This window comes from Parus major, chromosome 5 (assembly GCF_001522545.3).
Source record: "Parus major isolate Abel chromosome 5, Parus_major1.1, whole genome shotgun sequence".
NCBI lineage: Eukaryota > Metazoa > Chordata > Aves > Passeriformes > Paridae > Parus > Parus major.
In genome coordinates, this window is record NC_031774.1 from 53748336 (window position 1) to 53764125 (window position 15790).

The 15790-nt window shown below is 44.3% G+C and overlaps 1 protein-coding gene across 8 annotated transcripts in view; it reads left to right on the forward strand.

The window, feature by feature from the left end:
• CEP170B (centrosomal protein 170B) overlaps nt 1-15790 on the forward strand; it is a 57641-nt gene that overhangs the window by 25387 nt on the left and 16464 nt on the right. For 4 of the 8 annotated variants that reach the window (XM_015631451.2, XM_015631452.2, XM_015631454.2 and 1 more), the window contains exons 7-13: nt 3591-3692; nt 4237-4713; nt 6948-7010; nt 7897-8645; nt 10650-10835; nt 11021-11129; nt 12561-14336. In XM_015631451.2, coding sequence (XP_015486937.1) covers nt 3591-3692; nt 4237-4713; nt 6948-7010; nt 7897-8645; nt 10650-10835; nt 11021-11129; nt 12561-14336 — 3462 coding nt within the window. The remainder of the gene's footprint in view (nt 1-3590; nt 3693-4236; nt 4714-6947; nt 7011-7896; nt 8646-10649; nt 10836-11020; nt 11130-12560; nt 14337-15790) is intronic. The other 4 variants (XM_015631453.2, XM_015631456.2, XM_015631457.2 and 1 more) reach the window with 1 other exon arrangement.

Below are 15790 nucleotides of genomic sequence, written 5' to 3' on the forward strand. Positions count from 1 at the left end.
GAGTTAATTGTCTTCACAGTGGCTGGTATGGAGCAGTGTTTTGGATTTTTGCAGAACACAGAGTGGTTAATATAGAGATGTTTTTGTTACTGCTGAGCAGGCCTTACACAGGGCCAAGGCCTTTTCTGCTTTCTGTACTGCTGCACTGCTGAGGAGATTGAGGCTGCATGGAAGGCTGGGAGGAGGCACAGCCAGGACAGGTGACCCAAACTGACCAAAGGAATATTCCAGACCATATCACATGCTCAGTATGTAAGGCAGGGGGAAGAAGGAAGTGGGAGGGGATGTTTGGAGTGAGGGTTTTTGTCTTCCCATGTCACTGTTATGTGTAATGGAGTCCTGATTTCCTGGAGATGACTGAACACCTGCCTGCCCATGGGAATGAGTTCCTTCTTTGGCTTTGCTTCTGTGTGTGGCTTTTGCATTCCTTACTAAACTCTCTATATCTCAACCCATGACTTTTCTGCTTTTTACCCTTCTGACTTTTTCCCTGGTCCTGCTGGTAGGGGAGCAAGTGAGCAGCTGTGTGGGGCTTGGCTGCTGGCTGGGGTTAAACCTCAACACTCTTCTGAAGTCAGAGAAATTTTACTCAGGCTCAGAGTCTGTCTGCTTTCAGCAATAGCCAAGAGTGACATTGACTGTGTCACTTGACAATGTTATTCAAAATGCAAATGAATATGAATGCTTAGTGGAAACATTAATTACTCCTAAAATATTGAAACTGTCCCTGAATAGCAAGATACTGTATCCTCATCTTTCCATCTGTGCTTTTTGCTGTTTTAAAATGAAGTTCCGGTTCATTGTGGAGGTTGGGAGAGGAAGGGAACGAAACACCTTACACAGAATTGTGCAGCTTTGTCACAGATGCTGTAACAGGCATTGCAGGTGGGGCCATGTGGGCTCTGTGTCATGTGGCATGATGAGCCTTCTGCTGCTGTGCAGTGCAGTGTCTCCCACCCTGATGGTGGACTGGCCAACCTGATGCACTCTTTTTAGGTGCTTCTAGACCTGCCCTGGGGTTTTGACTTTGTGCTAGCTTTTGTCGGAAGGGCAGTTAGGGTAATTTCCTGTTAGGACTCAGAGAAATTTGAGACAGTAGAGGAGCTGGATCATTATTCTTCATAAATCCTTTGTTTTCCCCCTTCATCTTCAATTGCAGTCCCAAAGTTCCTCATCAACAGAAGAGGTCTGACCAAAGTCTGACTTACTCACCTGGCTGCCTTTTCCCTGTAGTAGAAAAGCTCCCAGCTGACAAAGGCAGAAGCTCCTGTGTTTGTACTCACAAATGGGACACAGATCTTTGAGTAATTTCTGGGAAGATTTCTGTCCTGCAGGATGGGTGTGAGCTCTCTTAGCTCTCTTCTGCCCTGCTGGACACAAAATTGTCTTGGAATGGATCACTGGTATCTTCTAGACTAGGGGTCCTTTGGGATCTTAGGGGCTGGGGTGTGCTGGATAGACGAGCTGTAATGAGGCAGCTTCTTGCAAGATACAAGCAGTAACAGCACCCATCCTTGGGAAAGGTGCTGCTTGTGCAACAGTTGAGTGCAGGTGGTCTTTGCATTTCATCTGTAGGGTAGTTGATCCCTTTAGGCACAAATTGCCTCAGACATCACTGGCTCTTGCTAATGGATTTGTGTTAAAGTGTTGATGTCATTCCCCTGGCTTCCCTCAGCTGCCTCTTGGCTGTCAACCCTAAGATCTGTACTGTAAGTCAAAGGGTAATAATCCATTGTGTGCCCAAAGTGCCTGATGCTGATGGAGCTGATCCTGCATGGGTGGGGTGGGGTCTAGTGGGCAAGTTACAGCATGAAAAGAGGATGGTAGGTTTCTGCTCAGCCTAGGAGAAACCAAACCCTACACTGGAGTAGGGTTCACTGAAAACCTTGTGAATAGGTTTTTTAATTATTTTTTCCCCCTCTCCCATGAGTGGTTTACCCATCATCAGTTATGAAACATATTGCTTGGCAATTCCAATTTATCTTGGTGAGAAATGCTTCCTCCTTTGAACTTTCAAAGGCCGCCTACATAATAGGAACATGGTTTATCTTCCACACACTCTAGGCAGGGAGGAGAGTAATACTTTTAGCCTCTTTGATCCTCAGTGTGAAGGGAAGCTGCATGGTTAACTTTGAAACACGAACAAGATCTCTTGAAAAGGGCCTGTGGGCTGCATCTGTAAAGCAAAAGTTTTGCCTGTGAACTGTCAGTGTATGAGCTTACATATCTGGAATGATCCTAAAACAAAAATATCTGAAGTAGTGGCCACTGGGTCTGTGTAGCTTTAGAAACAACAGCATAAAATTAGGCTGCTTTTTTAATTTGAGTTACTTAATTCCCCTTCCTCTCCTGACTTCCCTTATGCTAACAACTGCTTTCTGTCATGTCCTTACTAAAGCAGGGAATGCAAAATAGCAGGGCTGTTTGAGAGCTGCTTTGTATAGAGCAGTGGTGTGTGGTTTGAAAACCACAAGTTGAGCAGCAGCTGGCAGTAGAAGCCCAGCTATGGCTCTGGAGCTGGAGCCAGGGTTTAAGACGTGGCCAGTTATGGCTGCTATGAGCAGAGGCAGGAGCAGCCTAACAAAGCTGGATCTTAACCTCAGCCCCTGACCTATGCTGGTGTTTCTATCACCTCTAGATGAAGGAACAAAAAAATTCTACTTTATTTGCTTCTCTTGAACTATGAAAAAAATGTAGTATTAATTGTACCACAGGCAAATTGGGTGTATTCTTTTTGTTTGTTGCATAAACAGCAGCAGCCCAAGGCACTGCCAAAACACAACCTTGTTTTGTGGGATACTAAACGAGGAGCAGTGGATCAGCTCCAGTGAGTGGGTGCCAGTTGCAGTGAAGCCCTGCTCTTTTCAGTGCGTGCTCACTGAACAGAGAAATAATGTAAGCCTGGCTCTTCTAGAGGAAATTCTTCATGAGAAAAACCTCTGTCCTGCAATGATTATGCAACTCACTTGGTTTACTATAAGCTTTAGAGAGCAAGAGTTTACTGCTTCTTTATGAAAGTGTAAGGAGATGGTTTCACCATTTTCCCTATGTTTGTAATGCTTTGAGAATTTCCTGTTGTGGAATGTGTGTCACTTACAGTGGGAGTGGTAAATAGTGAAAAAAGTCCCTAGCCTGGATACATCCCAAGGGCATGGTGGGGCAAAAAAGGGTAGAGCAAAAGCCTTCCCAATTAAGGTGAGGAAGAAAGTTAGATTTTCACCTGAATTGCAGGTGAGATGAAGACAGTTTTGTGGTTAGTGTTTTAGTGGTTAGTCTGTCCAGACAAAAATCTTCCACTTTGTGTGTTTATTAAGGCTAGAAAGGGATAAAAGTCAGTATCTGGGAAATACAGCTGTGAAAGACAGTGAAGGGAGGTGGAGTTGGTATCTTGCACTAGAATGTAAAAAGGAGAAAAGGGCGAAACAAAGAAAAGCCTGAACATATTATTATGTGTAATTTGCTGTTGTTACAACTGTGGTATAACAGGTTCATGGTCTCATCTGGCCCTGATGTTTTTCCCATTTTGGCATGTGGTTGAACCTAGTAAATTGGTATTTTCTGTGTTAAAATATTTGCTTATCCTCTCCTAGAAACAAATACTTACCGCACTCCGCTCTATGGGCAGCCCTCCTGGTGGGGGGAAGATGATGCAAATAACAAGGAGGAGAGAAGGCAAGAGGAACATTACTCAGGTAACAGAGGTGATGTGGGGTGGGAGAAGATAGGGGACACAAAATTTTGGCAGACTTTTGATATTTACTGTTTGAAGCCATCCTGTTTCAAGACTTTCAGTTACTACTTCTTTTTTGTGCTTGTATTTGTACATTCATCTGTATAGCTTGGAAACTGGAATAAGGGAGAATTAAAATGTTTTCCCTAAAATATTTGACCCTTAGAAACAGCAGTTGTGGAGTAAATCACTAAGTTTGTTTTAGAGATAGCTGTATCTGTTCTCACCTGATCATTCTTGGGAGCCATGTGGTCTTAACACTCCCTTTGTTGTCAATCTGTGTGTATGGAAGAGGCATCTTGTTTTCACTTGTGCTGTACACCTGAGGTTTCTATCAAGCATGTGCTCTACTGACCAAGGAAGTGTTTTATTTCAATGCACACATAGTGTATCTGTTCTCTAGCAGACAGGGGTTGTGATTAGTGGCCCTTCCAAGAAGTTGCAACAAGTGAATTGTGTAGTACTAAAAAAATGTGATTTTATCCTTTTTTTTTCTGCCTTTGTAGAGAGATCAAAAGAGATAACCCAACATGAAGAGGAACTGAATGGGAATATTTCTACTTATAGAGATGCCCAAGAACAATCTGTGTTTGCCTTCCGGAGAGAGCCAAGTTATTTTGAGATTCCAACTAAAGAATTTCAGCAGCCATCAAAATCTCCAGAAACCCAGGTCCATGAGATCCCAACAAAGGATGTTGATGCTGTGGTAGCCCCTGTGGTACAGAGTCATGCCTCTTTCACCATTGAATTTGATGATGGTACCCCTGGTAAAATAAAGATAAAAGACCATGTAACTAAATTTTCACTCAGACAGAGAAGACCCTACAGTAAGGAACCGGCTCATACAGAAGTGATGTCAGCAGAGAGCAAAGTGGCTGACTGGCTTGTCCAGAATGACCCAAGCCTGATGAGAAGGCAGTCTGCAGGAGATGATGTTTACAGTACCAAGAGTGACCTGCCAGTTCATGTAAGGACACTTAAAGGTGAGTGAATGTCTTGTCACGTGGACTTAGCTCTGTTGGCCGTGCAAATGCAGCCTTTCTTAATATAATATGAAAGCCCTTCTCCTGTCACGGAGAACAGGACTTAATATTCTTCATCTTGCAAATTTGAAGAAGAGATAATTACTTTAATGACTGTTAATATTTTGAATGCAGCTAGCATGCTCTTCACCTGGCCCTGAAGTCATGTGTGATGTTGGCTTAAGGACATTAATGTGACTCCTCTACATCTATAATGCCAGCTCAGCAGTAATTGGTTAAAAAAGAGATTTTGATTTTTGAATGTCTAAAATAATTTCCATATGGTCATGCAGGGTGATAAACGCAGATATTTCAGTGGATTTGGTTCTCTTGGCTTCTCCTGGCTGATGGAATGAATTTCTTTTTAACTGTAGTCCAGAGGAGTTTAAGCATGATCATCCTGTTGTCTTAAGTCTAAGTGTGATCATCTGGTAATGACCAGAGCCAGCTGGTTGGATGACAGAAAGTGCTGACACAGAGACTACTGGTACACTTGGGATACACATGATCCCCAGTAAAGGAAATTGTTGTGCTTGTAGGAAAAGATTTCTTCTCCTAACCTAAAGCTTCTCTGAAATCCTGCTCCGTTCAAAAACATCAGATTTTGTGGACCTGTGTCTTGTTAAGTGTGTCACTGTGAGGAATTCTTTGGGGATTTTCAAAGTTCTGAAGTTTGGAGGCCAGTTCTTAGAGCAGCTGGTGAGACTTAAATGATTCTGATGCAACTTTGAATACATTCTGCAAGATTTATGGTTGCTTGAGTATCTCTCTTGGGCCATTCACTGAACAGCTCAGAGGAGACCAGTGATTCCTGCATTCTTACTGCCTTGCCCTCTGGAAAAGCTATTGGTTTGAACTGCAGTTTGAGCTGATGAAGTTGTATTGAAGGTTACCAGACCTACTTGCGCTTAAAGTCCTACTTAATTAGAGCTATACCTTGTTTTCTCCTAAAGAAATACTTGCTTTGAGCTTTTTGGAAAAAAAATCCCCAAAACTCATAATATGAAGAGTTTTACATATTACACTTCCTAATTGCTGTTTTGGGTACATGTTTTTGGGAACCCTGTATGGTCATAAAGGTGTTGTACTCAGCCATAGGGTTTGGCATGGCATAGAAATTTTACTACTTTGTTGGCCATTGTTTGGTTCTAGTCCTTCCCAATAAGGGACAGTGTTGACGTGCCTGGTTTGTTTATTTAGGGTCTTATTTTCAGTGTACTGTGACTGTGTGATGAAAGGGTTCGTGCTGGGATTTTTTATGTTGCTATCATACTGGATTTTGTTGACTTACTGGAGAACATTGTCAGGGATAGAAATGTGCTTCAGTGGTTTTGCTCTTTCCTCTTGGAGAAGACTAGAGAGTTGGGCAGCTGTTGCAGTTGTGATGCACAGGAACACTAGAGACTGGCTGCATTTGCCTCTCTGCAGTCCATAAGGCATGGAAAGAAGCTGAGGTAATTCACTGTGTAATTTGCATATCAAGAAATCAACGCTGGACATTTGATTAAAACATAAGAGTGTTGATGGCCTGAGGAGTTGATCCACCTCTGCTTTAGCAGGTGTCATTTATCTACGATAGCTGTGTAACGTGTTCTTCTGGCAGGGCTAATTTTGAAGATGACTTGGAGACTACTGCTGGCTGCCTACTAGGCTTGGGTCTCCAGGATCAGAAATGCCCACCTTTGGGGCTATCAAACATTTGTTCACTTCCAGAAACAATGTGGTGAATGTAAAGCCTGGTATCAAGGCTACAGGGTGTTCAGGTCTTAGCAGCTTGAGGGGATGTGCATGGTGTTCTGCTGGGGCATCTGTGAGCATGGTGCATGTTTTCCTTGTGTCCTCACCATTTTGCATTCATCAGACCTCTTAGTCAAGACCTTTAATTTAAGAACTTTCCCTTCCAAGGGTGAAGCTTATCAGCCCTCAGGGCACAATGCAAAGTTTGCTGGCTTTCTTCATGAGTGTATTAGGAAACTCTTCATAGAATTGACTCCTGGGTTGAATGGACCTTGCATTAAATCCTAATCTTTCACAGTTACTTGATGTAATAAATGGTCTTCACCCATGAGTCTGGAGAACTTGCCAAGTAGGTTTGAGCAGTTTTCCTTCAAACACGTGGTGTTTTAGCCAGTATATCTTGCTACATATTACAGTCTAGAGCGCAGAGACCTCTTTCCCCGTTCTCCCGATGACAGGTTCCTGGTCGTTGACTGAATCGTGTTGTGTGCCTTCACACCTGTTTCCTTCTCCAAAAAAAGGTTTGTTTTTTGTTTTATTTTTAACTTTTTGTTTTAATTTTACCTTTTTGTTTTATTTAAACTTACTTTCTGAGAGTCCTGAGCTAAGGTGCTGAGGGGCTGGCAGGCACTGATACATAGGGACAGTTGTAAAGATGGTTGTTGCTAAAATAAGTGAAAATAATTATAAACTTAGTTTAAGCTTAGTGAACTCTTCAGTAATGATTTAACCTTTGCTTGGCTGGTGATAGGATGGTGTAACTCATGGGGGTGTCACGGTCTGATTCTTAAATTTCCTGGAAGAGTAAAGAATCCTGCAAATTAACTTTTCTGTTAGCCTCTGGTTTATTTCCCCTTGTAGAGGACGATGACATGGGTGCTCAGATATGCATGTACTTGTAATGCTCTGATCTGGTTTCATTGTGGGTATTTGGTTTCATAGGATGCAGTGTGAGGGTTTTATTTCCTGATCCTGCAGAGATATTTCTACTCTCAAAACCCAGTGAGGTTGGTCTTGGACTATAGTAATTGGATGGAATGGCAAAATAATCTCATCATTTTTATTTAAATTGAAAAAAAAAAAAAGAAACAAAACATTAATTCTGTAAAGCAGTCACCATTACAAAATCAGAAATCCATGAGGTTGAAAGTACTTCTTGAATTCTTTTTAAATAAATAATTACCTTGGTAGCCAACCAGTGGTGAAAAGTGGGGTCAGGAGAGATCTGCCTTCTCTTTTATTTCTTATGATGGGGTGCAATCCCTGTACCACACAGATGTCTTTGGAGTTTTTTAATCTTCTAGAATGCTTTTCATGTAACTGAAATGATAAATATCAACGGTGAGGTAATGACAGGCCCACGGCAACTGTGAGTATGAAGGTCAAACCTACATTCCTTGTTTCCAGGAAACAGGCACGAGGACGGAACGCAGAGTGACACCGAAGACCCCAAGGCGGAGAAGGAGACGACGACGACGACGGGTGGGGAACGTCCAACAGAGCAGACGAGGCTGCAGCGCCAGATGAGACGTGACCCCCACGAGATGCTGCACAACAAGCAGGCCTTCGTCATCGAGTTCTTCGAGGACACGCCGCGGAAGAAGAGGTCCCAGTCCTTCACGCACAGCGCTCACTCATCCCAGAGCGACACGGATCCGGGGCTGAAGAACAAGGTTGAGAAGCGCAAGAATGCGTTGCCAGCGGAGAAGCCGGGAAATTCAGTGCCACCATCCCACCTCGCAGCCCAGGCGGGCAAACCCACCACCAACTCCTGCGGGACCCAAAGAACGAGCTCCTTCAAGAGGGAGAAAACAGAGGACCGGATCAACTCTTCATCCTCCTCTGCTCCTAGAGCCAAAAGTTACGGGAGCGTTGGGAGGAAGTCAAAAATGGCTCAGGATTTTATGGCTGAGTACCTGCGTGAAACTGCTCAGCCTGGGAAGCCAAACGCTGAGAAACCAGCCCCTGCGCCGGTAGCTCCACGCGTGGTTATATCCTCAGAACCAGAGCCTGCCTCTGCTCCACCTCCAGAGGCAAAGTCTGCCCAGGGCAGGAGGAATGATGAGGAAGACAGTGTAAGTGAGACAGGCACGTACACCATTGAGACAGAGTCGCAGGACAAAGAGGTGGAGGAAGCACGAAAAATGATAGATCAGGTAAATGCTTTTCTGTGCTTGGGCAGTGAGCTGAGGGCTGAAGGCTTGGAGGGCCTAAATTAACTGTTGCCATGAAGGGATGCAGTTGGGTGCAGCAGGGCACTGTAGTTAGGGGTGCAAAATCATCCTGGGTGACCTGTGCGAAGAATAGGCCCCAAAAAATTGTGATGCTTGTCTTTAAAAAATCCCATCAAAACAACAAAACATCAAACCAAAAAAAACCGCAGAGTAGAAGAAGGTAAAATGTGCCCATGGCCAAGAGCTGCTTGCTTAAAAAAAAAATGGAATTTGGAAGCAGAAGTGAAAGAGTGGATTTGCCATCTGTTCAGAGGAAGAGCAACACCTGAATAAAGATCAGATCCTGCTGACAGCTGTGGCTGGAACAGCTCTGCTCTCTAGGACTGCTCCCAAGCCTCTGCCTTGGCAGTGCCTCACCTCCTGCTGCTATGGGGATGGGAGCTGCAGCCCATCACTGGTGCATCATCCCATGGTAGGCCACAGGAAATGCCAAGGGCTGGTGCTTACAAGCCTTAGTGGCAGATGTTTCTGTATTTGGCTGTGCATGATTAGAAAGGCAGTGCTTGCTGTCAGGGCAAGCGGCAGCTGGCTGAGATAGCCAAGGGTGTGATCTAGGGCAGAGGCAATCCCAGATGGAGCTGTACTTGTTTAGATTTTGCAGAGTGAATGATTGCCTAAAAACTAAGCTCCAGAGATGAAGGAGGCTTAAGAAGAACCCATCCAACTAACCAACCTCAGGGCAAACCAAAGGTTGGCTGATTTTCAGGTTTGACTCTCATCTGTGGTTGATTATGAAAACAAAACTGGCAAGTTGTTATGAAGATATAGTGAAATGCAGTCAGGAGGATGGCAAAGTTTAAAGGAAGCCTTAATTTAACGTGGTTTTAAAGCTTTGTATACAGTGTTTATGAGCCTGGATCTAGCTTCTCTCTTTTGTTTTTTATTACATTCGTTCCTTACACCTTGTTTGAAATGTGATCGGAAGCTTTCAGGGCATGGTCACAGCAGGGTCCTAGTCCTGACATTAGATGACTAATTGTTCTGGTGGGGAAATATGAGGGGAAATGCCACAAAAATACAAATATTTTTGGGGAGTAGTCTTGGCAGCCATGTGACACTGGCAGACAAACTGTCCAGCTTCTGGTCCTGACTGTGGCATAGACCTGGTGCAGTGCAGACCTGCCACTTGTGAAAGAGCTGGTAACTGAACCTCAGTGTTTCTGTCCAGGAAGAAAGAAAATGAATTCTGGACTTGCTTAGGTTCTAAGGTGTCTCTGTTCTTTAGTCCTCCACTATTGCAAGCACATTTTTTTAACATTAATGAGAGTGGAGATCTTTATGGCAATCTTCTGTGCAGCCAAGGCACCCTCTGTGGTGGTGTCTTCCTCTGAACTTCTTGCAGTCAAGTGAGAGGAACAAGGCCTTCTGAGGCATGAGTCTTGGTCACCCCCCATAGGAAGGCCTGCCTATCTTCAGGGGGAATCTGTCTAATGAGCTCTAACACTCACCCATCTCAGAGGTGCATCCTTTCCCAGTTCCTTGTGGCTGTGCAAGGCTGCTTTGCTCAGCCCACTCACAGCTAGTCTATAAAAGGCACTGGGGATGGAGCTTTTCCATTTTCTCTGTCGAAATCTTCATGAATGAGCCAATAAATAGCTTTCCTGACACTCATCCTAAATTTCTCTGGGCTGAAAAGGGACTCCTGTTCAGTGAAAGTTACTGGTGCTAAAGGCAACACCCCTGAATAATGAGGGAGAGAGGAAAGGTGGGTGTGAGTGGAATTCTATGATTAAATATATTTAAAGCTGCTACTGTGGAGTACAGAAGAAAATTACTTACGTAGTTTGCATGGAAGACCTGGCAAGTGTTTCTGGCCCCTTGGGATCGTAGTTTGTGTGTAACTAATGTTTCACAGATTTGGATTTTTGGCTAATGTTTTTTTTTGTTTTGTTGCATTTTAATATTCCCATGCAAACATCTTTTCAGGTTTTCGGTGTTCTTGAATCGCCTGAATTTTCCAGAATCTCTTCATCTTTTAGACCAATAATTAAAGGTGAAAAAGATGACTCCAGTTCTCAGCATCTAATCAGTGAAAATGGCACTAGTCAGAAGTCACCCTTGCTCCAGGCATTTTCCTCAAAAGCTGTGAATGGGTCTCAGGCTGAAGCGCAGGTATGGGCAGTCCAGGAGGATTTCCTGGGATGGTGGAGGTGTAGATGGATTTTCTGTCTGGATGTAAATGTAATGTGTAGCTTGATTTTCATTTTGAACAGGGTGATGTCAGTATGAGAGATATTTTGGCTAGGATTTTGTGTACAAGCCCTCTTTCTGACCTCATCTTCCCCACCTTGTTGTAGATGTCTGCAGCATCTCAAGGGAATCAGAAGTGGGTGTCAAGGTGGGCAAGCCTTGCAGATAGTTACTCTGACTCTGGATCTGTCTCTGGGCAGGGTGATGGAAGTGCAGGTAAGTCTCATCCAACACTGTGGCTTGAGGGTATCTGAATCTAAACCAGGATGGTAGAAAAAGCAGAAATTAAGGGCATTTGTGCATCTGGCTGTATCTTACTTTCTGCTTTAGCTACAGTAGTTGGAGATGGGAAGCACAGAGTGAATAGTTCACAGTGGACTGAAGACAGGGAGAGCCTCTGGTTTGCATTTTGGAGTTATTCAAGAGGTTCTTAAATATTAGGTTTGACATGACTGAAGGGAAGCTGGGAAGGAGAAGGTTTTTAAGGGCTTTGGGTGTTAACTAGCCCCAAGCTGTAATTCCTTAGACTGCCTTATGATGCCAGACAAGACTCCTTTGCACATAGCCTTGGAGTTAGTTCCTGACTTGCATGTTTTTTGTGTGCTTCTCCTGTGTCTGGCTGTGCTGAGAATTTAGGCTGTTCTGGGGTTTGATGTCAATTGGCAGACTTAAAGGGTGGACATCATCATAGAGAACTAGATATGGTGGAGAAAGGAAATTGGCAGATATCAGACTCCCATCGTAACTTGGAAGACACCTTAGGGACTCTGTGATCCTCTTGGTGTATGAGAAAAGGAGAAGAGCACTTTGTTGGCTTTTGCAAATATTTTCAACTTTTTTTGGTTGGGATTACTTGTCATACCTTCTTTCCATTGACAGGTGTAGATAGATCCAATAAAAATCAGAAGAAAACTTTGTTTCAGAGATCATTGCCACTGTTTTCACACCATGTAGGATACCTAACTCCTGGATTGCTTGTAATACTACCACAGCCAAATAACCAGTTATCCTGGTATTGAAAGGTGGTATCAGATATGGAGGCCTAGCCAGCAGCATGGGAGAAATAGGAACACTCTTTGTATGGAGTGTGTCCCTGCTGATAAGCCCACACATGCTGGGGCAGTGAGCTCTAATTCAGAACCTCTTGATTACTACAGGGTCGTTCTCCTGGGACTTTGCTCTGGGATATGAGTGTAGGAGAGCCTGTACTGTGAAAAACATCATCTATTTAGTCAAATAGGCAATGTTGTTTAGAATGGTATTTAACATTCTGCATCACTGATGTCTGATGGCTTTTCATCTCATTCCTGTGGCCTGACTGATGCTAGATGCCAGCAACGTCATTATTCTCCATAGTGCTTGTACTGAGAGGTATATTATGGGAGAATGAATCTGACATACTACCTTGAGAAGGGAAGGTGTTGAGCAGTGTGATTCAGCAAAGGAATTAAGTTTAATGTCTGTATTGATAAAACTGAGGGAGCAGGGACCAGCCAGGGCTTGCTGATGTCCATATTACATATAACCTTAGTTCTAAGCACATCTTGCGAGTGCTTTTGTGGACTTGCACTTTGCAGGATTAAGCTCTTCATAAATAAGTGGCACGGTTTTAGAGTAATTGATTCTTTTCTAATTAACTCCCTTCAGAAAGTGGGGTACCCCCAAAACCTGGGGAACCAGAAAACTCTGTGCCCTCAAGAACAAGGCGCCTTCTTCCCCAGCTCCCACCAAGTGATAAATCAGACAGCCCCACTCCCACGGTCCTGGTGTGCCAGGAGTCCTATTCTGAGGTTACTAAGAGAACCATTGTGAAGGATCACTGTGCGGAAACCTATGGTGATTCCAGCAGCCGCCTCTTCATCCAAGAAGACCTGGATCCAGATAGCCTCAGCGATGCCAGCAGATCTGACGATGGCTTCAGCACGGAAAAAGGCAAGAAATATAAAGAGAATAGCAAAATGCTAGAGCAGATGAGGGAAGACAATAGATCAGAGAGCCAGCAGCCAGGAGCCTCCCGGATCTCTCATGTGAGAGCTGTGAGTGAGCCAGTTTCTACTTCGTTCTACATCGGTGATGACAGCAACGATGCAGGGGTTCCCTCCAAGCTCTCTCTGACTGTCTCCCACACTCGAGCAGACAAGGACAGCAAGGATCCAGAGTTTTCCTTCAAGTGTGCTGGCACACCAGTTCCTGGAAAACCACCAGTCAAAGATGTTAGTGCTTATATAAATACAGCTGGAAAAGTTGTCATTTCCCTCCATCAGAGTCTTCCTCAAGATCAAGAAAACATGTCAGGAAAGGAAACAGCGTCTTTTGTTAGACAGGAAAGTTTTACCAAAGATAAATCGAGCAGTGGTGTTCCTCAAAATAAACTCCCACATATTTCAAGTCACCCTCTGCTTAAAGATTTAGAGGCTGTTCGGTCAACTCGTATGGACTTTAGTCAGGACACTCATCTTCTGCTTAAGGACACTGAAACTGCCTTGGCAGCACTGGAAGCCAAATTGCTTGGTCAAAGCCAACAGCTGGAGGCCTCAGAAGCCGCTGGTCAGCTGGAGGACTCCTTGTCAGGGGACTCAGATGTCGACACAGCTAGCACAGTCAGCTTGGTGAGTGGCAAAAACGTCCCAGCAAGTGCCCCGAAACGCAAAGCAGTCGCAAGCTTGCAGAAGGAGAAATCCTCCTCCACGCCATCCATCCAGGACCAGTGTGGGCAGCCCAGCGCGCGGGACAGGCTGACGGAGAAGCGGAAAACACAAGCGCCAGAGGCACCAAACCGAGCAGAGGCCACCAAACGCTTCCAGATGAAGCGGAGTTCTGGGACTCGAGGATCACTTGACTTCACAGATGACGAGAGAAGTTCAAACTCACCCTACCTTCCTGTCCCAGATGCGGTTGTGTCTGACCACGAGCACTCGGTAACCCGGCCTGTTCCCAGGAGGAAACCTTACACTCAGGCCACCAAGGAGGACCAGAGCAAAACGACCTCAAACGTGCAGAAAATCCAGCAGGTTCTCACCCGGTCCAACAGTTTATCCACCCCACGGCCCACAAGGGCCTCAAAGCTACGCCGTGCCCGGCTGGGAGATGCTTCAGACAACGAATGTGTGGATGCTGAGAAAACAGCCTCCAACTCGGACGCCGCTGCTCAGGGCACCAAGCAGCCCACGGAGACAAAGAAGCTCTCCCGGCTGGACATCCTGGCCATGCCCAGGAAACGAGCAGGTTCATTTACAGTGCCCAGTGACTCGGAGACGGCGCAGTCGAGGACGGGGTTTTCGGGCCGCAGTGCGGAGTCCTATCGGAAGACGGGCGTTTCGGAGGTGAGAGCTGCAGCCAGGAAAACGGCAGCCGCTGCCTCTGCCAAGCAGCCTTTCAGCAGGACCCGTTCAAGCAGTGTCAAGTATTCCTCCTCATCATCCTGTAAGTGCTCCTACTTTATATTTCTCCCCTCTTCACCTCTTTCTGGCTTACAGGCTGCACATGGTTGCCAAGGAGTAGTATCACAGTAGTAGAGGTGCTGCCTTGGTGAGTACAAAAGTCTGCAATAATGAGCAGCATGGATGTTGAGATTTTCTTTGGGTTTGGAGACAGCAGAGCACTTTCATACTCAGAGAGATGGTATTGTGGTGATGTCTGCAAGGACACTACAAATAGCTTTTTTTTGTTTTTTTCTCTAGTGATTTTGTTTTATGAACAAGAAGTTGCCATTTGACAGTTGGCCATAGTTTCATTTGCAAATTAGAATTTAATGCCTTTCTAGTGCTATAAGAAGTTCTATTCTGTTTGTAAAATTCAAAGTTTTCTCCTAGAGAACTTATAATGGTATTGGTGACAGCTGAAGTCCAAGGTGGCAGGTTTGAAAGCATCTAAAATAGGAGAACAAGAAATAAATGTCCCTGTGTTGTCAAAGCTGTTCCCTTGTTCTTCCTGTAAATGTAAATACAGAGCCGGACACTGCATGTTGATTACCGCAAGAGATTGATACTTTTGTGTATTTTCACCCAGTTTTGCCATAACTAAGGCAGGTTCATAGTTGTGATTCCCATGAGGCAGAGGGATGGGGACTACATTGCCCTGTAGTTGAGCACTCAACAGACACTTGAAATACCAGCATTTGTCATATTGAAATTAGTTAAGAAGTGGGAAAATTCAGATGACAACTCTGGGATGGTAATTGGTAAGAGATGGTCCTTGAAACATTTGGTGTGAGTTCAGTCTATGCCTGAAGTCCTAGACCTGCCATGGATGTGGCAAAGCAAATGTGTTTGCTTAGGATTTTAGGAATGATTGGTAGCCAAAGGGACAAGAAAAACCCCTGTGGATGGATTTCTCAGTCCTGTTGAGAGGAATGCTATTTTCAGCAGCTTCATGATTTTTTAAGGGGTATTGGAGTTCTGGATGTCCGTTAATATATCTTCATACAGCTCAACTATTTATCCCTTTTGCAGTATTCATTTTTATTGCATGCTAAAAATGTTATTTGCTGCTCGTTTTGATTTGGATTGTTTTAGTTCATTCAGCTTCACATTTAACTTTAGTGATTTTTTTTCTTGCACACTTGTATATGCATGTAAATCAGAATGTGATCAAGCTAAAAGAGTATGTACAGTCTCTTCTCTTGCCTTTTTTTGAGATGATGCTACTATTAACTTCTTGTTAAACAATAACAAATTTAAAGCAAGATAATGTGGTCAGAGTTTTCCGAACAGGAGGTGCGCTTTGCACTCCCTCTGCCTTTGGACCACAGCTTCAGATCATTCGGAGAAAAATGATAAGTGTTGGCCAGTTCTTTATTCAAATGAATTGGTTTTTGATTTCCACAGCCCTGTAGCAGCATTCTAACACCTTTCCTTGTCCGTAGTTGCAGCAGATGA